At 46.8% G+C, this 26,157-nt stretch overlaps 1 protein-coding gene across 2 annotated transcripts in view; it reads right to left on the reverse strand.

Moving 5' to 3' along the window:
- TBC1D32 (TBC1 domain family member 32) overlaps positions 1-26,157 on the reverse strand; it is a 940,667-nt gene that overhangs the window by 174,524 nt on the left and 739,986 nt on the right. For both annotated transcript variants that reach the window (XM_078648467.1, XM_078648468.1), the window contains 2 exons: positions 2,188-2,303; positions 935-1,089 (listed from right to left, as the gene is read on the reverse strand). In XM_078648467.1, the coding sequence (XP_078504593.1) occupies positions 935-1,089; positions 2,188-2,303 (271 nt within the window). The remainder of the gene's footprint in view (positions 1-934; positions 1,090-2,187; positions 2,304-26,157) is intronic.

Consider the following 26,157-nt stretch of genomic DNA (forward strand, 5'->3'; position numbering starts at 1 on the left):
TTCCGAACACGGGACGGTTGGAACCGAATCTGACAAGGCGTCGGGCAGTTTAGTTTCCGACCGACATCATAATCAGGCCCATAGTGGTTAGATTGTTTAGAATCCTGCTGGCATCGTCAAGTTTCGGACTCAACTGTGGAAGACTTTGATGAAACTGGGAAGGGAAGACCCCATATTTATTGGGGTTCAGGCGAAAGGGAAACAAAAAAGTTAAATGTATATTTCAATATACGCCTACCCACAATGAAGGTCTGGCGGAGTAAATTTTAAACACTGGCCTTCAGCAATTCTATGGTCCCGTTCTGAGTGAAACCCATGAAGGCAGGCAACTTGATAAAAACGTAGGACTTTTAATGCTCTAGCTTTGAGAATCGCGACAGTGGTGTTCAAAAGAGCATAGCAGAAATAGATCTCTTTGGAAAAGTGTCAACGTGACAAGGTATATATTATTTAAGTGGACTTTGCATGTATAATTCTCAGATTTTGGGGCATTATTGGTCTTTTTATGAGAAACATAGCTGAAGCTCACTAAGACTAATCTTACTTAGATAATACGAACATATAACTAATACGAAAAAAATTCAATTAATTTCACCAACAAAAACAGGAATCAATTATGAGTATTCAAAAGTTTCAACCACCATACTGCTATTTATAAGAGCTGTATTATCACTTCATTTAAAATTCAGTACCGTGAGAGGCATTGCCTACGCTAAGCTTTCTACAGCGCCTTCAAAAGCAGTGCCAATCACAAGCACATTTATCGCATTTATTTTTCCCCGAGATTTTGCGTAAAGAACAACAAATCACTTTAGGTACTTTTGATAAAAAGTTAATGCATTTAAAGAAGCTCAGCGAATGCGATAAATATTCATTTAAGATATTTCAAAGCTGCATTTTGAAGAAAGATAAAAAAAAAGAGAAGAGTTCTCACAGAAATATGCAACCGAGGCAGCCAAAGAAATGCTGAGACGAGGAGGCTGGAGAATCGCTGAAGAAATGTTAACGTTCTCTCGCTGTCTCCGAACATTAGCATGAAAACTGAAGAGGCGAACCAGTCATGGCCAGCGTACCTTCCCTGCAAACACCCTGAAACGAGCAGTTAAGGAAAAAAATGCAACAAATAACCAAAAGAAAGTCAGCAAACCAGCACAAAGAACCACTGGATTCGAAGCTGGGAACAAATCGTATGTACACCGGTCTAATGCAGGAAAACAATGTTATGTTGATATTTTTTAAAGGAAATAGGCGGACCTTAATTGAGCACTATTGGCCTCAGCTACGGGCATTAACTGCTGATAATTGCCCACCCACAGCGATCATGCGCCTACTGGGTATTAATGGGTATCTGCAGCTAGTGACGTCCTGCAGCATGAGGCACTTAAGCCATGCTACCCTCCCTGCTGTAGGTCAGCGCCTTGAATATCCCCCCGGGGATCCCGACCTGCTCTTATTCCTTCCCCAGACGAACTTGGGCCGGTGCGGTGCTCCTGTAAGGAGAGGTACGAGTCGTGCAGAGTGCAGGCCCAGCATCCCCCACCATACAGCACTGATAGCCTTACTCCAGGAAAGGGAAGTGGAAGTGGGGAAGCTAAAGGGAGGAGTGCCGATGCTGTTGTAGGACTATTTCCCTGGAATGGAAAATTAGAAGCCCAACGTTTAGCATTCCTTATTGGGCAGAATAATGATTTATTGGTCTATGACAAGGGAGAACAAATAATAGCATCAAAGAAACTGAAACCACAAATCAATCCGCTGCACAGCAAGATTAGATTAGCTTTAAAACACAGTGATAAAAACTTCATCTGTGTCCCCTTTCCTCTGCCCTCCTCATTCTGAATGAGCCAATAAGAAGAATGACTAACCCTGTGTTCACAGAGATTAAATTATCTTTGGCCTCCACTGTAACTGAAGAGGTAATATATTCTTGCTTTTCCGGTTAGACAGGTGGACCTTCAAAAAACATTCAGCTGGACTGATATAAATATTACATCCAGTACTTAATAGATAAACATCTGCCCTCAACGCTTTAAGCACATTCCATAAAGCAATTAAATATGGAGTCTAAGGCATAACGTTCATAGCATTTTCCATTTGCCCTCTTTAGGTTAAAAAGAACTTTATCATTTCTTACACCAAATACATAATTTCTCACGTAAATACAACAATATTTGGACAAAAGGATATGAAGTAAAGATGATGTTGTCACTTGTTGCTTTTTCAGAAATTTCTCACAGTGCTTTAGTACTTGACTGAGATTATGCTCAGCATTGTCTTTCAGTAGATGAAGATGCCTTCCATATCTGTTTAAAAATAATGAAAAATTCTTAACACAAAGATTACATTTATAAACTAAATCACTTAAACAGGTACAAGTAAGTAACAAGTTCCCATTTTGGAATACATCCTATTGAACAAGTTACTTACCTCCTGTAGTGCCTTATATGGGAGAAACTATCTAGCTGCAGATTCCTTACCTCAAAATTATCCTCAGGCTTTAGACTAGATTGGAAATTTTTCATGAGCAGTACCCTACGTGCCGGTAGGTGTTGTTCAGCTTCGCGTGGCATCGTCTGTGTTGCGTGCGCTGAAATTGCGTGTGCAGTGCCTATATAGGCACCACACGAGCTCACTGATGTCAGTTTCTTTCACAACTTTCCACCCAGGAGCATGGAGCCACAAAGAACACGGACCACTGGTGTGGAAATCTAGGGCCATGAAAGGGGAAAAACCCTGTTTCTAGATATCTGTTTGCAGAACGGGAGGATGGGTATGTCAGTAAGGAATCTGAAGGTAGTTAGAGTCTCTACCGGATAAGGCATTATCGAAGGTAAGTAACTCATTCATATGATAGCTGCAGATTCCGTATCCATCCTTGTGATAGGCTTGCTTAGTATACAGTGCTCACTTATGTAAGTGTAGCACCCTGCACTAATCCAGACAACCCTTATGGTGATTTTAGACAACCTCAGAAAACTCTCTAAGTGGTAGCTGTTGAGAGCAGTCTTAAGGCTTAGGCCAGAAGGAGTGTAAAGCCGCTTGTTTTACCAGTACTTAATCTTATGGTATAGGGTAAGTGAAAAAGAATCACACAGTGTAGTTATAAAAATATGTATTTTATTACAAACACTCACTAACACAATTGTACTATCTCCTACCCGGAGATAGAAACACAATACACACAATGCTTAAGAAACAGAGCACGTAAGTACCACAAATAAACAGTGGTCTCCAGAGGGAGACAAAACCATATACTAAAATAGTGGAATGCAAACCACAATTCAAGTCAAGAATGGACTCAGAAGTCGTACAAGTGTTGGGGACCTGTCCAGGTAGAAGCTGGCCGCCCTCTTGGGGTCCAGGCGGGGAAGTTTCTCCTCCTCCTTAGAAGGGTGAGGATAGAAAGTGGGCAAAGTGATAAATTGCCCTAGGTGGAAAGGAGAGACCAACTTAGGCAGAAAAGCAGCTTTGGTCATAAGAACCATCTTATCCGCTTGAAATTAGGTAAAAGGGGGCTTGGAGCGAAGGGCCTGCAGCTCACTAACCCTCCTAGCGGAAGTGATTGCAATCAGAAATAATGTCTTAAAGCTAGGAATCTCAAAGGCTAACTATGCAAGGGTTCAAAGGGAGACCCCATAAAAAAAGTAAGAACTACATTCAAATCCCAAAGAAGCATGATAAAGGGAGTGGGAGGAAACTTATTGGTGAGACCCTTAAAGAATCTCATGACTATGGGAGATTTAAATAAAGAGGGTTGGGTCTGGCAAACAGAGAAAAAGCTACTGCACATCCCTGTTGTGCCAGGGAAAGAGAGAAACTCAGAATATCAGACAAATGGGCACGCAATGGATCAACTGACCTCTCTCCACACCACTTTACAAACTTGGCCCACCTACGAGATTAGACAGACGTGGTGGAGTGTCTCCTGCCCGATAAAATAACATCCACCACACCTGGCAGGAGAGAGAAAGAACTCAAGTTGCCCCGTTCACTCCAGGCATGAAGGTGTAAGCTCTGGGGGTGTAGCACCTGCCCCTGCGACTGCGAGAGGTGGTCTGCCCTGAGAGGGAGCCAGAGCAGAGAGTGTGATAGAAGGTAAAGGAGGTGTGTGTACCTGTTAGATCTGGGGGTCTCTAGTTGGCAGAGGTAAGTACCACTGTCCAAATAGGGACCCTTGCTTCTAGTCAGGACAAGGAGATAACTCTCTGAGATAACCCCTGCTCGCCCTCTAGGTAGCTTGGCCTGAGCAGTCTAGGCTAATCAGAGGCAATGCGTACAGTATTTGTACCAACACTCACAGTAACACAGTGAAAACACCACAAACTGATTCCACAACAGTTTAGAAAAATAAAGGTATTTAATCTAAAACTACACAAGACCAAAACGATAAAAATCCAACATACACAGTTCAAATATGGTTTCAAAGAGTTCTTAAGGTTGCGTTAAAATTCTTCAAGTTGCGGTAATATAAACCACAGATGCGTGAAAAGTTCACAGTTGCGTCACGTTTACTCACAGTACCTTTAGTTGCAACAAAGTTCCAAAAGCAGAAGCTGGTGCGGTGGAAAACAAGCGATGCGTTGCTCCTGAGACCCTGGGGAGGCGGTGCGACAGCCCCGCTGCAGCAGCGGGCGTGTTGCGACGAATCCGGTCTGTATGGGGAGGAAGGCCACTTGTATGGATTCCGGTGCGTAGGTTCCGTAGGAAGTCTGTTCTCGCAAAGGCACGATGCGACGATCTCGTAGCTGCTGCGACGATCTCCGGGGCGACGATGCGCGGTCCAGCGGCGATCCTTTCTCTCGCAGCTCCTCGATGCGATGATTCTGCGACGACACTCGCAGCGACGTGATGCGGTCCTGAAGCAAGCGGTGCGGCGTTCTCACCCAGCGACGACAGGCTCTGCGACGATACTCGCAGCGATGTTCGATTCTCCCGCACCGGTCTGGTGCGTCCCGCAAACGAAGGATGCGACGTCTCTGGCAGCAGCGTCAGGCGCTGCGACGATCTCGACCTCCGTAGCGGCGGGAATCTTCTCGCACTGTCGGGGATGCGCTCCGCAAGCGAGCGATGCGACACTTTTCAGATTCAAAAGTCACTCAAGCTTAGTTTCAAGCTTCCCAGCACAGGTCCAACCTCCAGAGGCCCCACAACTGGATCAAGCACTCTAGGAGGAACAGAACTCTCTCAGCAGAGTTCAGGGAAGCTGGGGGTGAAGTCCTTTTGTTCCTGGGACTTCAAAACAGGGAGCCAGCTCTTCTCAGGCCCTTGGAGATTCCTTCAAGACAGGGGACACAGCTCACAAGCAAAGTCTTTCCCCTCTCCCTGGCAGCAAAGCAACAGGTCAGTCCAGCAGAGCAACAGCAGGACAATCTTCCTTCTTCAGTTTCAGCGTTCTCCTTGGCAGAGGTTCTTTCTTGATTTCCAGGATGATCTAATTTTCTGTTGTCAGGGGTCCTGTACTTATACCCCTAACGTCTTTGTTCTCTTGGTGCATGTGGGCCCTGTGCCCGGTCTGAACCAGTTCTGGGTGGATCCTGAGTACTTTGTTTTGCTGGCTGCATCTTTCCTTTCAGAGTGAGGGGCAGGGTCCTCAGCCGCCCAGCAGGGGGGTGGAGCCAGCATTGTGGAAGGCAGGCACAGCCCTATTCAGCCCAGGTGCTAACTCCTCCCACCACTCCAGTTGCAACTGCAGTCATTCAGCCTAGTGCTGACTCATCCATCCTGCTGGGGAATTCCCCAGCCCCTGTCACTCACAAACCAGACAGTCCATACACAAACAGGCCCAGGCACACAGAAGGGTCAGACAAGAGAACAGCAACTTTCTAAAAGTGCTGTTCTCAAACACAGGATTTAAAAACAACCTTTCCTAAAAGATGTGTTATTAAATTCTGAGTTCAGGGATACTAGATACTTATGTCCTATCTTGTTCCTATGGGAAGAAATGCTGTTAACCACTGTAGCCAGCAGCCCCCATGTTAATCTATGGAGCAAGATAGCCTTACAATAGTGAAAAACGAAAATGGCTGTAATTCACTACCAGAACATGTTACCTGCACCAGTACATGCTCTACCTTTCACATACACTGCACCCTGCCCAGGGGGGTACCTTGGGCCTTCCATAGGGGTGACTGATGTGCACGAAAAGGAAAGGGTTAGGCCTAGTCAGTGGGGACACTGACCAGGAGGACATGGCAGTTCTAAACTGCCCATAGGCACTGCAGTGGCAGGCCTGAGACACCAATTTAGAGCTACTCCTGTGGGTGGCACAATCAGCGCTGCAGGCCCACTAGTAGCATTTGTCATCACCAGCCCTGGCACACCCAGTGCACTTTACTAGGGACTTCATGGTGATACAAATATGCCAAAACATGTATATTCAATCAGAATAACAATTTACACAGGGAGCACTTACACTCTGGCACTGATCAGCAGTGGCAGAGTGTCCAAAGCATCTAAACCAGCAAAAACGAAATCCAGCACAGCATCAAAAATACAGGAGGTAGAGGCAAAAAGATAGGGGGAAACCACGCCAAAGATGCCAGGTCTAACAGTACCACACCCGTCTTGGCCAGGGCGATCAATTTGGCTTGGGCCCCGTCGTGACGAATCTTCCTCAGAACTCGAGGAATCAAGGGTATTGGGGAAACGCGCTAAGAAGCTCAGAACCCCAATCCAACTGAAACACGTCCCGAAACGCTGCCCGCATCGGATACTGGAGACTGCAGAATGACGGGCAGTGCATGTTCCCATGAGTGGCAAATAGGTCCAACCGAGGAAACCCCCACATCCTGAAAATGAGATGAACCATCTCCGTATGGAGACGTCACTCGTGATCGGCCAAGTAATGCTGACTGAGACTGTCAGCACGCACATTCAGCATTCCGGACAGATGATTCGCGTTCATGCAATTCTGATTGTCGTGAGCCCAGGACCAGAGTCGCATAGCCTCTTTGCAGAGACAATACAACCCTACTCCTTCCTGTTTGTTGATGTACCACATCGCAGTAGTGCTGTCCGTCAAGACCTGAACCGTATGACCGCAAAGGGAAGGAAGGAAAGCCTTGGGGGCCAAACGTACTGTCGTCTATTCCAGACGACTGATGTGAAACAATCTTTCCACAGGAGACCAAAGGCCTTTGACATCCAGATCCCCCAGATGAGCAACCCACCCTAGAGTGGAGGCATCCGTTATCACTGTGGCCACCGGAGAAGGAGGTTGAAATGGCTTCCCTTGAGACAGGTTGTCCAAAACACTCCACCATAACAGTTCCAATGCAGTATCTCTGGAGATTCTGACCACCTCCCTGGGGTTTCCGTTGTGTTGAAACCACTACCTGCGGAGGCACCACTGGAGGGCCCTCATGTGCCAGCGTGCATAGTTGACCAACAGTATGCAAGAAGCGAACACACTGAGCAGGTTCAAGACCTTCAGGACTCGAACAGCCACTCCATTCCGAAAAGTTGAATCATAGCCTGGATGTCTTGAATCCTCTGTAGAGGCGGGAAGGCACGACTCACAGTAGTGCCCAGTACTGCCCCTATGAACAGGTTGCACTGAGAGGGCACCAGGTGAGATTTGGGCACGTTTATTGAAAAATCCAAGTCGAACAATAGACGAGTTGTTACAGCATCATCTCCAGCGCATTTGCTTTGAGCAGCCAGTCGTCCAGATAGCGAAAAATAGAAATTCCGATCTCCTGAGATATGCTGCTACCACCGCCATGACCTTCGTGAAGATCGTGGTGCGGATGTAGGACCGAACGGAAGAACTGCAAACTGGTAGTATTGAGATCCCACAGTAAAACTGAGATACTTCCGATGAGACTTCAGGATGGGTATGTGAAATAACGCACCCTGCAAATCCTTTGACACCACCCCGTCTTCCAGCTGCAGCGCCAGAAGAACCTGAGCCAGGGTCAACATCTTGAACTTCTCCTGCCTGAGGTATAAATTCAAGACCCTGAGGTTTAGGATGGGCCTCAATCGACCGTCCTTTTAGCGAATCAGGAAGTACCGGGTGAACCATCCCTGACCCCTTTCCTGCTCCCGAACCACCACTATTGCACCTTTCTGCAGCAAAGATAGAACATCCTGTTGTAGAAGCAACAGGTGCTCCTTTGAGCACCAACCCTGGCGAGGGGGGAAAGCAGGGGGAAACTCCCAGAAGGGAAGGGCATACCCATTTTCTACGAGACCCAAAACCCAGAGATCTGAAGTAACAGATCTCCAAATACGTAGAAAATGGTACACCAGACCTCCCACGTGACCAACATGCTCTAGGATGGAAGATCTAGAGCTGCTTCCCTGTGGTACCAGTTGGAGGGACAGGAGAGGAGGAGGAGACTTGCTACCGAGCCTTGCCTCGCAGATGACCTCTACCTTTTCCTATGTACGACCTATACAGAGGGTTTGCCTGCTGCTACTGTGACTGCTGCTGTTTTTTGGCCTGAAAGGAAGGAGTTCTGCCAAACCAGCAAAATCTGCGGTACCCAAAACCTCTGGGCTGGGACTGACGACCTAACAACCTCACTGTAACTCTACTATCTTTAAAGTGCTGTAGCACCAAGTCCGCTTTGGTACCAAAAAGACAAGAGCCATCATAGGGCAAGCCCAATAGGGTGGCTTGTACATCAGATGTATGCCTCCTGGTTGCCACTGAGGAACCCATAACTCTGGCAACAGAGTCCGCAGTATCATGTCCTGACTGAATGACCTGAGGGGCCACAGCTTGGGTATCTCATAGAACTTCAACAAAATGGCCCTACACATCCTCCGGAAGCTTGGCAAGCACCTCCTTTGCCAAATCCATCAGAGCTTGGATATAGCGACCCAGCAGGCATGTCGCAATTGTCGATTTCAGAGCCATACTGGCCGAAGAAAACACTTTCTTAGCCGATTGCTCCATCCGCTTGGATTCTCTATCTGGATGGGAAAGAGCCTGTAGACTGTTTAGTAGAGCATGATGCCTGGCTACTAAGCTCTCAGGAGATGAATGTGTGGAAAGGAAGGCAGGATCTCCAGGAGCCACATTGTATCTCCTTGCAACCGATCTAGACAATGCAGGGTCAGTCATTGGCTTCTGCCACACCTTTAAAATGGGCTCAGTCAAAGCCTCATTTAATGGAAGCAGTGGTCCCGAAGCAGAAGAAGGAGAATGAATAACTTCCGTTAAAATATTGGACCTAAGCCATGCAGTAACTAACGGCAAATCCAGTATTTTTATAGAATGGCAAGAGGTAACCTCCTCCACTGGTAGGCCTTTCAGTGAAGAGCGCTCCCACTCAGGAGATGTGTCCTATCCACTAGCCTCCTGCAGTCCCTCATATTCCTGCATAGGGTCAACAATATCACCCTCTTCAGCCCCTTCCTGCTGCTCCTGATATTCTTCCTCCTCCGGCAGCCTCTGTTCCTCCCTTCTGGATCTCATCCTAGGGACCGGCGTCAACGGCACCATACGCAGCACCAGTGACTTCGGGACCGGCGTTGATGGATGCTCCACAGGAATAGTCGAAGGTGCCGGAGCCAGACGGCGCTGGAGAAGACCCATCCAATAGTACTCTTCCCTTCAGTGATTGCACTGGTGTTGAGTGCCTCAGCGTCTGGAGATGCAACTCCCAGGTGTCATTGGCATGAAAGGCATGAAAGGTGCCTATGCGGAGTGAGGTAGCAAACCTCCAAGGCAAAATGAAAACAGTCCCATGGGGCCAACAGGCACACCAGCAGGGCTAGCTGCTCTGGCAAACATGCCAAATATCGCATTCAAGAAATGCAAAGGATCCGTACCTGGAGCCAGATATGGTGGGTATGGATCTGGTACCTCAGGTTCAGAGACCACTCGAGGAGGCGGTCTGATTGGCTCCAGTTTCAGCGCCAGAGACACGGGAGACGGGGTGGAGTGGCCTGAGGCGAAGGTGTCGATTCTCTAGGTGCCGGTGAGACTCTCGGAGCTGGAGAGTGTGCCGGAGTCAACTGAGGCTTTGTTTCATCCTTCGACGACCGACGTCTGGATCCATGGCGCCACTTCTTTTTGTGCTTCCTTGATGACTTTGAGATATGCATAGTCGGCAATCTAGAGGGGAGCAGATGGCGCTAGAGTGAGTTTCTTGCGAGCCAGTCGCCACACCACGAACGATACTCCGGAGCGCTGCTGGTCGGTGCTCGGTACTCGGTGAGATGACCTGTTATCCGAGCTGACCGAGTTGGAGCGAGCGAGGCGGATGTTGGTAATCACGGTTTTGGCTGTCTGCAAGGCTGTTTTCAAGTTCAGAACGCTCGGCGGATCTCCGATATCGCGTATGAGCAGCAGGTCACAGGATGGGGTCTCCGTCTTCTTGAATCCTGGCTTCTACATTTTAAATGTCGCGATCAGAGGCAGCGTGACGGCTACTGCTACTGCTACTGTAGCAATTACCGCTCAGTTTGGAAGGCGCCCGGGCAGGGCAATTTCATTTTCTACTTGCTGGCGCAGTAGGGGAGCCAACATGACGACTCGGGGGCAAAAGAACATCAAAATAAAAACGGCCCTGAATCGGAACGTGGCAGAAAGCGATCCTGCAGAGAGACCTGCTGAGACAATGCCTGACAAGACGGACCCCCCTCCTAAAGGTAAACGGGCTGAGGGGAATGCAAAAAAGGTGCCTGGGAAGTTGGCTGGTCATAGCGTGTCAAAAGACAGCTCGCTGGCAGGCGCAACAATTTCACCCTCCATTACTAAACATTTCTCTGCTTTAACTAAGCCCCCCAACACTTTCTCAGCCGTCAGCAGCATACCTGATAGGAGGAGGGATGCTAACTCAAGTGAGGCTCGTCGGATGGTTGAGGGGGACAAGGAGATAGGTTTCACGCCACAAACTCCACTAACCTCTTAGATTCCTTTAACTAAATTCTCGATCGGAGACCGAGGCAAAGATGTGAATAACCCTGGAAAGGAAGGGACGGGAGAAAGTCTACCTACGCCTGCGCAAGCCCCCGAGGTGGTAATAAATGGTACAGAGGCACTAAGCAGCACCCCGGCCACTCCAGATACTATTATTATCAGCTCAGCTAATCCTTCCCAGGTGCATACTGAAATCCAGGACAGGGAGTACCATAAGGAGAGTTCTGCCTCTGGTCCCATTGATCCACAGTCTTCAGACCTAATTACAGAAAACTTCTTTTCACTCTCAGATGGGTCTTTAACCAACTCGGAAAATGAAAATGAAGATGCCCTGACTAGCTCTTCCGAGAACAGTAAACCGGAGGATATTGATTCTGATCCAATACCCAAAACTTCCCTACAAAAAAATTAGGAGTAAGAGATGGACCCAGCTGAAATGGGATTATTCAGATTCTCAAGGGCCATTCCCCATGGTGGATTCCTCGAATCTTCTGACCGTAGAGAGTCCAAACACGATAACTGGAAGCCCAGCTGAGCCTTCTTTGATTACCATTCTGGAATCCATTAAACAATTTCGGGACGAAGCACGATCTGATACCCTGGCAGCGAAGGGGGCCTCTAAAAAACTTCAGGGTGGGATCAGGAAAGGAAATAAAATCTGTACAAATATTGGTGACCGAGTTGCTATGGTAGAAGCCCGGGCAGAGTCTCTGGAAGTTGACATGGCTAGCGTGAAAGAGCAAGGCTTATCCCAGGCTGACTGTCTCTCAGATCTGATGACCAAGATGGAGGACCAGGAGAATAAAATGTGGAGAAATAACCTAAGGCTGCTTGGGATCCCGGAAGGGGTCGAGGGAGATGATCCCAGAGGCTATATTGTCAAGTTGCTCCGTGCGGCCTTTCCTTCAGAGTCCAGCTGGAACTGGGACCTAGAGATAAAGAGGGCGCACCGTTTTTCGTTTAACCTAAAATTGCGAAGGGATGGCAGCCGATATGGAAATGACAAACCCAGGTTTTTTTTGTTTTTTTTTGGAAACTTTCTTTTGAGGCAGCTGGTATATGATCAAGCCAGACCAATCTATGCTCTACACCACTAAATATAGTACCCACGCATGCACATACATACTCACCTTTTTGTTCTTCCTCACTTTCTTCTTTTTTTAAAATAAGGCTCTGGTTTTTTTTTTCTTCTTCTTGCTCCACCTTTTTTTTTATTTAAGGGGTTGGGGGGAAAATAAAAGAATTTTGGTGTGGGGTGAAGCAGCTGGCATCTATGGGCAATGAAAGGGCAAGGTGGTGAGAATCAAATCATCGACCCTCTGTTTGAAACCTGGTGTGGTCTGGTGATCAGAGCTCACACTTGCGTACCATCATTCAGGCGTTCCCTGACTGTCTGTTTTTTGGGGGGGGGGTAAAGGGAGGTTGGTCTGCTAGCAGCAGTAGTAGAAGTATGGTATTGGTTTAGATTTTTTCTTTTTTTCGGTTTTGCATGTGATGCCAGATTTGGGAAGGCGAGGGGTTGGGGGACGGAGTGGAGGCCTAGGAAACCTCTATTTAGCAACATTAATATGGGTGGTAAAGGAAGATCTCCACTGATGAAGGCATCTGCTAATGTGTCTAAATGTATTTAAAATTTAACACTTAATATGCTGAACAAACTTAGAATCATCTCACTCAATATTTGAGGTCTGAATGACCCTGCGAAACGATGCAAAACTGCACAAGTCTTACGAACAATGGGGGCAGACATTGTCTGCCTTCAGGAGACACACATAAAAGGTGCTCAGAAATCTTTGCTGAGCACCCTGGGCTATAAAGTCATCAGTGCGACTCCGCAAGGAGCCACGGGTAAAGGAGTTGGTATTCTAGTCTCCAGAAAGTTACCTCTAACTGTTAATCAGGTAAAAACGGATTCTCTGAGACGTTGGGTGATAGCAGGGTGTTCCCTCCCTTCTGCCGCCTCAAATTTTGTTTTTAGTATTTGCTCTTTATATGGGAGCAACCTTGATGATCCAGGGGTAATTCATGTTATAAATGAGGACTTGCACACTGGCCACTTCCTATCATACTGTGCGGTGATTTAAATTTAAATCTGTCTAGTACCTGGAACCCAGAAGCTTGAAAGACGTGTGGGCGGATTTAAAACCTAATCAGGATGGGTATACCTTTTTTCAGCTCCTCATACATCATTTGCTCGGCTGGACTATTTTTTAGTCTCCGCATCCCTGATACATGATTGTGTTATTGACACTGCCCCTCGACTTCTTTCCGATCACAATCCTCTTGTGATTAACTTAGAGGGTTTGGTAAATAGGGGGCAAGGTTCTATCTGGACTTTTGAAAAAGCCCTTCTATATGATAATGATTACGTAGAACACATGAAAAGATGGATACAGGAATTCTTAGAGATAAATTCTGGGTCAGCTTCAGTCATGGTTGTCTGGGACACATTAAAGGCAGGGATAAGGGAGGAGACGCTAAGATTTTCTATCAGAAGGAATAATAAAGAGAGAGTACGGGCTGACGCTTTAAGCAAGAAAATGGTAGAAGCCGAAAGAAAGTTAATCCAAGCTGTCCGGGCGAGGTCTGGAATTGAAGAAGCCCAGACCAACGTAGCGATTGCCAAAGTAGAAATGGGGACCATATTGGCAGAACAAACAGCGGCAAAATGGGCCTCGTCCCGCGAAAGGCTTTACGAATGTAGTGAACTTATTGGCCATTAATTGGCCATGTCTACAATGCAACAGACTTCTGCCAATTTGATCTCTTCAATCCAAACAAACTCGGAGGGGATAACGAATGACCCTGTAAAAATAGAGGAAGCGTTCAGAGACTTCTATGAGACATTATTTCCAGAAGAGATTATTAAGCCTAGAGAACTTAGAGAATTGGAAATTGATAACTATCTAGATGCTACTCTGGTAGTAGATCTCAATAGCGAGAGTAGGGATCAATTAGAAAACTCCCCAGCCTGGGATGAAATTGCAATCGCATTGGCAAGTCTTCCAGATGGCAAGGCCACAGGAGATGATAATATCCCAGTTGAATTTTATAAGATTTTTGCACAACAGATAAAAGATTTATTTACAAACGTAGTTTCTTCTATTTTTAATGGGTCTCCTCCTCCGCAGTCTTGGTCTTCAGCAAAAATAGTAGTATTCCTTAAAAAAGATAAACCTCCTCTGGAAATGTCTTCTCATAGACCGATAACTCTTATTAATACAGACTCCAAGATATTCTCCAAAGTCCTTGCATCTAGACTGTCATTAAATATTGATTCTCTGGTTTCGAATTGGCAGCACGGTTTTATACCGAAAAAGGGTACCATGGAACATGTCCGCCAGACTATCACTCTATTTGATGCTGCCAAGGTAACAGGGGACCCGATCGCATTAATACTCTTAGATGCTGAAAAAGCATTTGATCGGGTCTCCTGGCAGTACCTATGGGGGTCCTGAGACGGATTGGTTTTGGTCCCAGGATATTGCAGGCACTACAGGCCTTATATCAGGGTCCCACTGTCAGAATTTCAATCAACGGGCATCTGACAAGGCAGATAGGGATAACACGTGGAACAAGACAGGGATGCCCCTGCTCACCGCTACTGTTTGCATTATTTATTGATCCTTTGATTAGGAAAATTGAATCTAACCCGGAGATAGTAGCGGTGAGCCGTTTTGGTTTTGACACAAAGATTATGGCGTATGCCTATGATTTAGCCGTGGTAACTCCAGAAAGGGCCATTAAGGCAATGGAACAAGAAGCCCAAGAATTCGGGGGGGATCTCTGGCTATGCCATCAATAAATCTAAAACTCAGATTGTGCTGAACGAATACATAAGTTGGAATGATGATATAGTAACCAAGAAGTCGAAATACCTTGGGGTCAATATAGTTTCCAACTTGGATTTAATTGTTAAAGAAAATCTGACTCCGCTTGCATCTGATATGAAAAAAACACTAAAGAGGATTAACAATATGCACCTGACAATCGTGGGGAGATGTAATGTTTTAAAAATGACTTTTTTTCCCAAATTGCTATATTTTTTTCAGACCATTCCCCTAGAATTTAATATTAAAATGCTCCATATGTTTGATCAAATTTTCTCCCAGTTCATAAGGGCTTATGCTCAACCAAGAAGGGATTTTAGATTTCTTTCGCTACCCAGAGAGAGAGGAGGGTGGTCTCTCCCCAATATCAAACTATATTACTGGGCTACGGTTTTGCAATATGGTTCTGAGCTATTGCAAGACTCTCCTACCGAGAACCCCTCAGTTCTCCCGTTGCCCTATACAACTCTTCTAGGGGAAAGGGTGAGAGGATGTCTGTGGTGACAGTTAGATCACGGCTATTTCAAACGGGTTACATTTAAAACTCTTTTGAATGCCTATAAAGTATTTTTCAACATACGCAAATCTCTTGGGCTTTCTAAATTTAATTTCTATATACCTACTCGGAATAATGACAGCCTACCGCTCATTTTTCAAAGAGCATATCTTACACAGTGGTATCAAGCGGGCTTCTCCAAACTGGGCGATGTGATTACCTCTGCAGGCATACTGCCCTTCGGTATCCTGAAAACTCAGTATAATTTGGACAATGGACAACTATTTCAGTATAATGCAATTTCAGGATATCTAACAAATAAAACTGGTGGTCCCGCAGGATTCGGTAAGACAACTTTAATAGATAAAATTCTAGAGCCTAGCATACCACGGATCGGAAGCATCTACACAATGCTATATGAGCGGAGGCCAGATGACATTAACAGAATTGACGAAAAAAGGCAGCAGAAACTGAATGTACCTTCTAAAACCTTTTGCCATGCACTAAGTCTCGCACAAACATATCTCCTGTCATCAAAACTGCAGGCACAATTCTATAAAACTGGCTTCTTCTTATATATAACTCCAAGTAGAGTGGCTAAATGGGGCTCTGGAAACGGAACCACCTGCCCGAGATGTGCTGAATATAGTGCAGATTCAGTACACATGTTTGCCACGTGCTCTAAACTGGCCCCATTACTTGAAAGGGTGCAACAATTCATCAACAGAGTTCTCCTACAAGATATACAACTGATGCCTGTTACTGTGATGTTAGGATTAAACAACATGATTAATTTACAATCTGTGGGTGCCTTTTTGTTCCTGGCCATGACCATACTTCGGATCTGTATAGCCTCTGATTGGAAGGATCCGAACCCTCCCTCTTTTGCCCAATGGCAGGATCGATTGCTTTCCACTCAAACTCGAGTCAGCCATATATTCTAGGAAAGGCAGGGCGGGGAAAAAAAGGGGTTAGAGATATGGTTACCTTTAACCAGGTGGCTTAACACATTGAATATACATTAGGTGTAGCCACGCTCTGGAAAAAAAGGTAGTAATAGTACTTTTGATATATAAACTAGCATTATTTGTCACCCTCGTCTCTTATTCTTTCACATGTCTTTGCCTCATCCCCTTCTACCAGGAGTTCTTTTTTTTTATTTTTTATCTACCCCGTCTTTTGTCATTATCCCTGGACCGTTTTGTGCTCCATGGTCAATTCTTACGTCCTTATCCTTTATTGATATTTCTGTTTAATTGATTAATTGTTAACATTAGTTAACTCATTCTTACTGCTGCTTTATGTATTGACAATGGTTTCTGCTGGACTTGGGGTGGGGGGAGGGCGTGCCTGGGGGGTCTGGAAAATGAAGTTAATGTATCGTATTCTATTTGCCAAAATAAAAAAAATAAAAAAATAAAAGATATGCTGAGTCAGCGCCTTGGACTTGGATCTCGTCCTCCTCTGGCCCCTTTTCTGCTTCTTCACCCTGGCCATAAACAGCTTGGCCTCCATCTCTTTCAGTTTCTGTTCATCACCACCCCCTTTTCTGTATCGTTTTTGGCCACTATAGGTGTGGCAGGGTATACTCAGACATGAGTCCCTTTCTCACTGCTCCATCAGGATTCAAGCAAGCCGGGCCGAAGAGGCTGAAATGCCAGAAACCGGTCCCCGGTAGCTTGTCTCCTTTCTGGTGAAGAATTGGCTTGGTAGTTTGGTCTGCCCTGTTCCCATGATGCACTGGGCCAGGGACAGACTAATTTGCATATAGCCAGGTTCTGAGCTGGGATGGGGCAGTGAGATAAATAACGGTGATGGATCAAGCCCTGATCTTTGGACTGGGTAAGAGTGGTCTGCTTAATTCAGACACTCTGTTCATCACCACCCCCTTTTCTGTATCGTTTTTGGCCACTATAGGTGTGGCAGGGTATACTCAGACATGAGTCCCTTTCTCACTGCTCCATCAGGATTCAAGCAAGCCGGGCCGAAGAGGCTGAAATGCCAGAAACCGGTCCCCGGTAGCTTGTCTCCTTTCTGGTGAAGAATTGGCTTGGTAGTTTGGTCTGCCCTGTTCCCATGATGCACTGGGCCAGGGACAGACTAATTTGCATATAGCCAGGTTCTGAGCTGGGATGGGGCAGTGAGATAAATAACGGTGATGGATCAAGCCCTGATCTTTGGACTGGGTAAGAGTGGTCTGCTTAATTCAGACACTCTGTTCATCACCACCCCCTTTTCTGTATCGTTTTTGGCCACTATAGGTGTGGCAGGGTATACTCAGACATGAGTCCCTTTCTCACTGCTCCATCAGGATTCAAGCAAGCCGGGCCGAAGAGGCTGAAATGCCAGAAACCGGTCCCCGGTAGCTTGTCTCCTTTCTGGTGAAGAATTGGCTTGGTAGTTTGGTCTGCCCTGTTCCCATGATGCACTGGGCCAGGGACAGACTAATTTGCATATAGCCAGGTTCTGAGCTGGGATGGGGCAGTGAGATAAATAACGGTGATGGATCAAGCCCTGATCTTTGGACTGGGTAAGAGTGGTCTGCTTAATTCAGACACTCTGTTCATCACCACCCCCTTTTCTGTATCGTTTTTGGCCACTATAGGTGTGGCAGGGTATACTCAGACATGAGTCCCTTTCTCACTGCTCCATCAGGATTCAAGCAAGCCGGGCCGAAGAGGCTGAAATGCCAGAAACCGGTCCCCGGTAGCTTGTCTCCTTTCTGGTGAAGAATTGGCTTGGTAGTTTGGTCTGCCCTGTTCCCATGATGCACTGGGCCAGGGACAGACTAATTTGCATATAGCCAGGTTCTGAGCTGGGATGGGGCAGTGAGATAAATAACGGTGATGGATCAAGCCCTGATCTTTGGACTGGGTAAGAGTGGTCTGCTTAATTCAGACACTCTGTTCATCACCACCCCCTTTTCTGTATCGTTTTTGGCCACTATAGGTGTGGCAGGGTATACTCAGACATGAGTCCCTTTCTCACTGCTCCATCAGGATTCAAGCAAGCCGGGCCGAAGAGGCTGAAATGCCAGAAACCGGTCCCCGGTAGCTTGTCTCCTTTCTGGTGAAGAATTAGCTTGGTAGTTTGGTCTGCCCTGTTCCCATGATGCACTGGGCCAGGGACAGACTAATTTGCATATAGCCAGGTTCTGAGCTGGGATGGGGCAGTGAGATAAATAACGGTGATGGATCAAGCCCTGATCTTTGGACTGGGTAAGAGTGGTCTGCTTAATTCAGACACTCTGTTCATCACCACCCCCTTTTCTGTATCGTTTTTGGCCACTATAGGTGTGGCAGGGTATACTCAGACATGAGTCCCTTTCTCACTGCTCCATCAGGATTCAAGCAAGCCGGGCCGAAGAGGCTGAAATGCCAGAAACCGGTCCCCGGTAGCTTGTCTCCTTTCTGGTGAAGAATTGGCTTGGTAGTTTGGTCTGCCCTGTTCCCATGATGCACTGGGCCAGGGACAGACTAATTTGCATATAGCCAGGTTCTGAGCTGGGATGGGGCAGTGAGATAAATAACGGTGATGGATCAAGCCCTGATCTTTGGACTGGGTAAGAGTGGTCTGCTTAATTCAGACACTCTGTTCATCACCACCCCCTGTATCGTTTTTGGCCACTATAGGTGTGGCAGGGTATACTCAGACATGAGTCCCTTTCTCACTGCTCCATCAGGATTCAAGCAAGCCGGGCCGAAGAGGCTGAAATGCCAGAAACCGGTCCCCGGTAGCTTGTCTCCTTTCTGGTGAAGAATTGGCTTGGTAGTTTGGTCTGCCCTGTTCCCATGATGCACTGGGCCAGGGACAGACTAATTTGCATATAGCCAGGTTCTGAGCTGGGATGGGGCAGTGAGATAAATAACGGTGATGGATCAAGCCCTGATCTTTGGACTGGGTAAGAGTGGTCTGCTTAATTCAGACACTCTGTTCATCACCACCCCCTTTTCTGTATCGTTTTTGGCCACTATAGGTGTGGCAGGGTATACTCAGACATGAGTCCCTTTCTCACTGCTCCATCAGGATTCAAGCAAGCCGGGCCGAAGAGGCTGAAATGCCAGAAACCGGTCCCCGGTAGCTTGTCTCCTTTCTGGTGAAGAATTGGCTTGGTAGTTTGGTCTGCCCTGTTCCCATGATGCACTGGGCCAGGGACAGACTAATTTGCATATAGCCAGGTTCTGAGCTGGGATGGGGCAGTGAGATAAATAACGGTGATGGATCAAGCCCTGATCTTTGGACTGGGTAAGAGTGGTCTGCTTAATTCAGACACTCTGTTCATCACCACCCCCTTTTCTGTATCGTTTTTGGCCACTATAGGTGTGGCAGGGTATACTCAGACATGAGTCCCTTTCTCACTGCTCCATCAGGATTCAAGCAAGCCGGGCCGAAGAGGCTGAAATGCCAGAAACCGGTCCCCGGTAGCTTGTCTCCTTTCTGGTGAAGAATTGGCTTGGTAGTTTGGTCTGCCCTGTTCCCATGATGCACTGGGCCAGGGACAGACTAATTTGCATATAGCCAGGTTCTGAGCTGGGATGGGGCAGTGAGATAAATAACGGTGATGGATCAAGCCCTGATCTTTGGACTGGGTAAGAGTGGTCTGCTTAATTCAGACACTATGTTCATCACCACCCCCTTTTCTGTATCGTTTTTGGCCACTATAGGTGTGGCAGGGTATACTCAGACATGAGTCCCTTTCTCACTGCTCCATCAGGATTCAAGCAAGCCGGGCCGAAGAGGCTGAAATGCCAGAAACCGGTCCCCGGTAGCTTGTCTCCTTTCTGGTGAAGAATTGGCTTGGTAGTTTGGTCTGCCCTGTTCCCATGATGCACTGGGCCAGGGACAGACTAATTTGCATATAGCCAGGTTCTGAGCTGGGATGGGGCAGTGAGATAAATAACGGTGATGGATCATGCCCTGATCTTTGGACTGGGTAAGAGTGGTCTGCTTAATTCAGACACTCTGTTCATCACCACCCCCTTTTCTGTATCGTTTTTGGCCACTATAGGTGTGGCAGGGTATGCTCAGACATGAGTCCCTTTCTCACTGCTCCATCAGGATTCAAGCAAGCCGGGCCGAAGAGGCTGAAATGCCAGAAACCGGTCCCCGGTAGCTTGTCTCCTTTCTGGTGAAGAATTGGCTTGGTAGTTTGGTCTGCCCTGTTCCCATGATGCACTGGGCCAGGGACAGACTAATTTGCATATAGCCAGGTTCTGAGCTGGGATGGGGCAGTGAGATAAATAACGGTGATGGATCAAGCCCTGATCTTTGGACTGGGTAAGAGTGGTCTGCTTAATTCAGACACTCTGTTCATCACCACCCCCTTTTCTGTATCGTTTTTGGCCACTATAGGTGTGGCAGGGTATACTCAGACATGAGTCCCTTTCTCACTGCTCCATCAGGATTCAAGCAAGCCGGGCCGAAGAGGCTGAAATGCCAGAAACCGGTCCCCGGTAGCTTGTCTCCTTTCTGGTGAAGAATTGGCTTGGTAGTTTGGTCTGCCCTGTTCCCATGATGCACTGGGCCAGGGACAGACTAATTTGCATATAGCCAGGTTCTGAGCTGGGATGGGGCAGTGAGATAAATAACGGTGATGGATCAAGCCCTGATCTTTGGACTGGGTAAGAGTGGTCTGCTTAATTCAGACACTCTGTTCATCACCACCCCCTTTTCTGTATCGTTTTTGGCCACTATAGGTGTGGCAGGGTATACTCAGACATGAGTCCCTTTCTCACTGCTCCATCAGGATTCAAGCAAGCCGGGCCGAAGAGGCTGAAATGCCAGAAACCGGTTCCCGGTAGCTTGTCTCCTTTCTGGTGAAGAATTGGCTTGGTAGTTTGGTCTGCCCTGTTCCCATGATGCACTGGGCCAGGGACAGACTAATTTGCATATAGCCAGGTTCTGAGCTGGGATGGGGCAGTGAGATAAATAACGGTGATGGATCAAGCCCTGATCTTTGGACTGGGTAAGAGTGGTCTGCTTAATTCAGACACTCTGTTCATCACCACCCCCTTTTCTGTATCGTTTTTGGCCACTATAGGTGTGGCAGGGTATACTCAGACATGAGTCCCTTTCTCACTGCTCCATCAGGATTCAAGCAAGCCGGGCCGAAGAGGCTGAAATGCCAGAAACCGGTCCCCGGTAGCTTGTCTCCTTTCTGGTGAAGAATTGGCTTGGTAGTTTGGTCTGCCCTGTTCCCATGATGCACTGGGCCAGGGACAGACTAATTTGCATATAGCCAGGTTCTGAGCTGGGATGGGGCAGTGAGATAAATAACGGTGATGGATCAAGCCCTGATCTTTGGACTGGGTAAGAGTGGTCTGCTTAATTCAGACACTCTGTTCATCACCACCCCCTTTTCTGTATCGTTTTTGGCCACTATAGGTGTGGCAGGGTATACTCAGACATGAGTCCCTTTCTCACTGCTCCATCAGGATTCAAGCAAGCCGGGCCGAAGAGGCTGAAATGCCAGAAACCGGTCCCCGGTAGCTTGTCTCCTTTCTGGTGAAGAATTGGCTTGGTAGTTTGGTCTGCCCTGTTCCCATGATGCACTGGGCCAGGGACAGACTAATTTGCATATAGCCAGGTTCTGAGCTGGGATGGGGCAGTGAGATAAATAACGGTGATGGATCAAGCCCTGATCTTTGGACTGGGTAAGAGTGGTCTTCTTAATTCAGACACTCTGTTCATCACCACCCCCTTTTCTGTATCGTTTTTGGCCACTATAGGTGTGGCAGGGTATACTCAGACATGAGTCCCTTTCTCACTGCTCCATCAGGATTCAAGCAAGCCGGGCCGAAGAGGCTGAAATGCCAGAAACCGGTCCCCGGTAGCTTGTCTCCTTTCTGGTGAAGAATTGGCTTGGTAGTTTGGTCTGCCCTGTTCCCATGATGCACTGGGCCAGGGACAGACTAATTTGCATATAGCCAGGTTCTGAGCTGGGATGGGGCAGTGAGATAAATAACGGTGATGGATCAAGCCCTGATCTTTGGACTGGGTAAGAGTGGTCTGCTTAATTCAGACACTCTGTTCATCACCACCCCCTTTTCTGTATCGTTTTTGGCCACTATAGGTGTGGCAGGGTATACTCAGACATGAGTCCCTTTCTCACTGCTCCATCAGGATTCAAGCAAGCCGGGCCGAAGAGTCTGAAATGCCAGAAACCGGTCCCCGGTAGCTTGTCTCCTTTCTGGTGAAGAATTGGCTTGGTAGTTTGGTCTGCCCTGTTCCCATGATGCACTGGGCCAGGGACAGACTAATTTGCATATAGCCAGGTTCTGAGCTGGGATGGGGCAGTGAGATAAATAACGGTGATGGATCAAGCCCTGATCTTTGGACTGGGTAAGAGTGGTCTGCTTAATTCAGACACTCTGTTCATCACCACCCCCTTTTCTGTATCGTCCATCTCTTTCAGGGCCTTCGGATTCATGTGCCTGCATGACGAACGCCCCTCAACATTGTGGTCTGACGAGAGGCACCATAAACAATCCTCCTGGGGATCAGTGATAGACATATGACCCCCACATTCCTTGCAAGGCTTAAAACTGGGTAGCCATGATACTGCAACAATTTCAGAAAGAACTTGCAACAATAAAACTCCAGAAGCGGAGAGCCTTGGAAAAAAAATGTCTTTGTCGATGGCGCGGAAAACAGGGAACTGACGTCAGCACGCCCTCTCCGATGACATCACGTAGAGTCGTGTACGGAGCCATTCCATTGTGATGTCCTCGTCGATGTGCATGAGATCTGGAGAAAAGTTTCCATTGAATGCTGCGCATGGGGTAATTCAGGAGGTGAGGAATCCACAGGCAGATGTATCCATCAGAAGACATCATATAGAGAGAAGAAGAGAGGGAGAGAGAGAGAAAATGAATTGAAAGAAAGAGACAGCAAGACAGAAGGAAGAATGGAGCAGGACTGTCTTGAACATTTTTTGCCAGGGCAGATTTTAATTCTCAGTTAGACCCCGCATATGCGGGCAGTGGGTTTTGAGTAAAGTAAGCCAAGGATGTATAGAAAAGATTTGCCAATTCCCAGTCATCAACCTCAAACATATATGGCCAATCAGGTAAATCAAAGAACTTTTCAGTATCTCTGTGAATATCTGGAGGATTTAGAATGCTGATCGACTGCTATAGAGCTAAATGAAAAAGTTAGGGTAAATCTACTGTTGATTTCATCAGGGCTGCAAAACAAATCATAACCAACTTCAGTTATATTGCATCATTGTTCTAACTAATTTTAAATAACACCATGGTAGCTATGAGTTTGTGTGGAAGTCAGATATCAGTCAAAGGACCCGCATGGCCGTAAACACAACAAACCCCAAACCAGAAAGTAAACTTGAGAATTAGTGTGGAATGTTAGTCCTCATTACAAATGTGTTGCAATCCCATAGTTCTTTCAAAGCAACCCTTATTTCACCAATGTGAGCAGAAATTAAAACAGGGATTTGAGTAAAAATAGGAAATAATAATAATATTATATATTAAAGATGGAGGGCAAAGTTTCCGCAGGCTTTGAACATATCATGCTTCTAACCGCATTGTCTTAACCTGATATCCAAAAGCTGTCAAGTGAATCAGCAAAACGTTTCCTAAATAACGTATCCTAATCACCCATATGTCTCTTAACAGGGTAAATCTCGAGTACAGCGTCCAATATTCATTACTCGTCCCTTATGATCACCTATGCGGTCAGAGAAATATATTCAGTAATCCAGTGATAGCAGGAATCTTGTGCCTACCATAAGCGTTGAATTAATATAATCTTACTGTATCTCTTCATGTGGCCGCCAACCTGTATACCTGGCAATTCTCCTAGTTAAAGTTATATATATTTTACCCTGTAACAGAAAAACTCATTCAAAATCCTCCATTTTTCCCAGGCCTTTGAGGCGAGAAGTTATACCGACATCGATGAAGAATTGCTTTACCAATTAATAAATTGAGAGGGAATCTTAGTCGCTATCCTTATAAGTCATTCAACAAAACAGGAAGTGGCAGGTCAGTGAGGAATATGCAGTTAGACAGAGTATCCACCAGAAAGATTGTTACCGCAGGTATGTAGATTTTTCTTCTGATAGATACTTCTACCTGCAGATTCCTCACCTGTAGAACAGATTTCACAGCAACACACACCCCTGGAGCTGGGTTGATGGATGATTCAGGCCACGATATTATTGCCGCTTTACAGATACCTGCAATCGGGACACCCCGAGCTAGTGCAGAAGGGGTGGATTTAGATCTGGTAGAATGAGTACTGATTTCTTCAGGTGGATGCTTTTTGGCAAGGGTGTAACAGGTGTTGATCAATAGGATAATCCATCGGGATATAGTCTTCTTCAGAACCTCCTTTCCCTTCTCGACTGCACAAGAGCCCACACAGAGTTGATCGTCTGAACAGTACTCTTTGGTGCGTTCTAGACAGAAATGAACTGCCCACCTAGGATCCAACTGATGCAACCGTTCCTCCTCTTTCATAGGTGAGGTGAGGGTAGAAGGTCAAAAGGTTAATGGACTGAGCAAGGTGGAAGGGAGAGATCATCTTGGGAAGGAAAGCAGCCCTAGTTTGCAACACCAACTTGTCTGGAAAGAAGGTAGTGACTAGAAGGAGACAGCTAAGGGCCTGAAACTCACTGACCCACCTAGTAGGTACGATGGCAACCAAAACACAGTTTTGAGGGTGAACATGCGAAGGTTACAACTGTGTAGAGGCTCAAACAAAGAGTTACTTACCTTCGGTAACAATATATCTGGTAGAGACACAGTCTAGCCGCAGGTTCCTTAACTTGGAATATCTCCCCAGGCATCAGACTGGATCCGGAAAATCTTTTTCCCCCAGCAATACCTCCGCACACCTGGAGGTGGCGTCGCCCGGCACCGTCCTGACGTCGTCCACAGAAGTGACGTCAATGGAGTCATATAAGCCACTCCCGGCGTATTGACGTCAGTTTTGTGCAAGAAACGTTTCCGCGCCACAGCTTGGAGCCATGTAAAAAACTGCAATAGAATAGGAACAGTGTGTGTTAAAAAAGAGCAACATCGTTGAAAAAACAACCACAAGCATCATGAAAATGAGAAAAGAATCATTTGGATGAGAAACAATAGGAAGTAGAAAAGCACCCAGTACCCAGAGGGGTACTGCAACATGATGCAAGACAAGTGACTAGGAGTGAACGACCACAGGAAAGTTCACTACACACACCCTTCAGAGATTGAAAGACTGTAGCACCAAAGAGAACCCAACCGAATGCCATAGAAAGAAGGAGGCACAGGGAGTGGGAGGGAATAAAAAAGAGAATAACTGCACACATGAAGAACACAGGTGGCACAACATGAGAAGGCAGTGAAAAGTAAGACTTTAACCACCTAAAAACGTGGACGGAGTGGAGAGCCCAATGGCACAAAATCTGAACAACACCCCCTGTGCCAAAGGAAGGAGCGAGAACACGTCACCAACCCAACACCAGGACAGAGGGGAGGCTAGAGGGCCCCATGCAGGAGAACACACCCTACCCCAGAGTGAGGGGCAAGAGAACACCTCCGGAAGACCAAGGCCCCCAGAAAGGGAAGGGGCTAGGTGGAAAATCATCATTTGAAAAGGCCTTCGCAGAGAGCGGGGAGGATGGGCGGGCGTTAAGGAATCTGCGGCTAGACTGTGTCTCTACCAGATATATTGTTACCGAAGGTAAGTAACTCTTCCATCTGATAGAGACATCTAGTCGCAGATTCCTTAACTTAGAATTGATACCAAAGCCATACTCCATAGGAGGAGGGGCTGCGAAACAACCACCAAATTCCAGGAGAACATATTTGTCAACTGCTGACGAAATACGGTGGAAACTGCAATGACATAAGACCCATGACCCACCTTAAAGAGCATGAACAAGGAATGGTAAAGACATCACATCCGACGTGGGACAGTGTGAGAACTCTGTCGCCCAGACACAGACG

Source organism: Lissotriton helveticus, chromosome 6, assembly GCF_964261635.1.
Source record: "Lissotriton helveticus chromosome 6, aLisHel1.1, whole genome shotgun sequence".
NCBI lineage: Eukaryota > Metazoa > Chordata > Amphibia > Caudata > Salamandridae > Lissotriton > Lissotriton helveticus.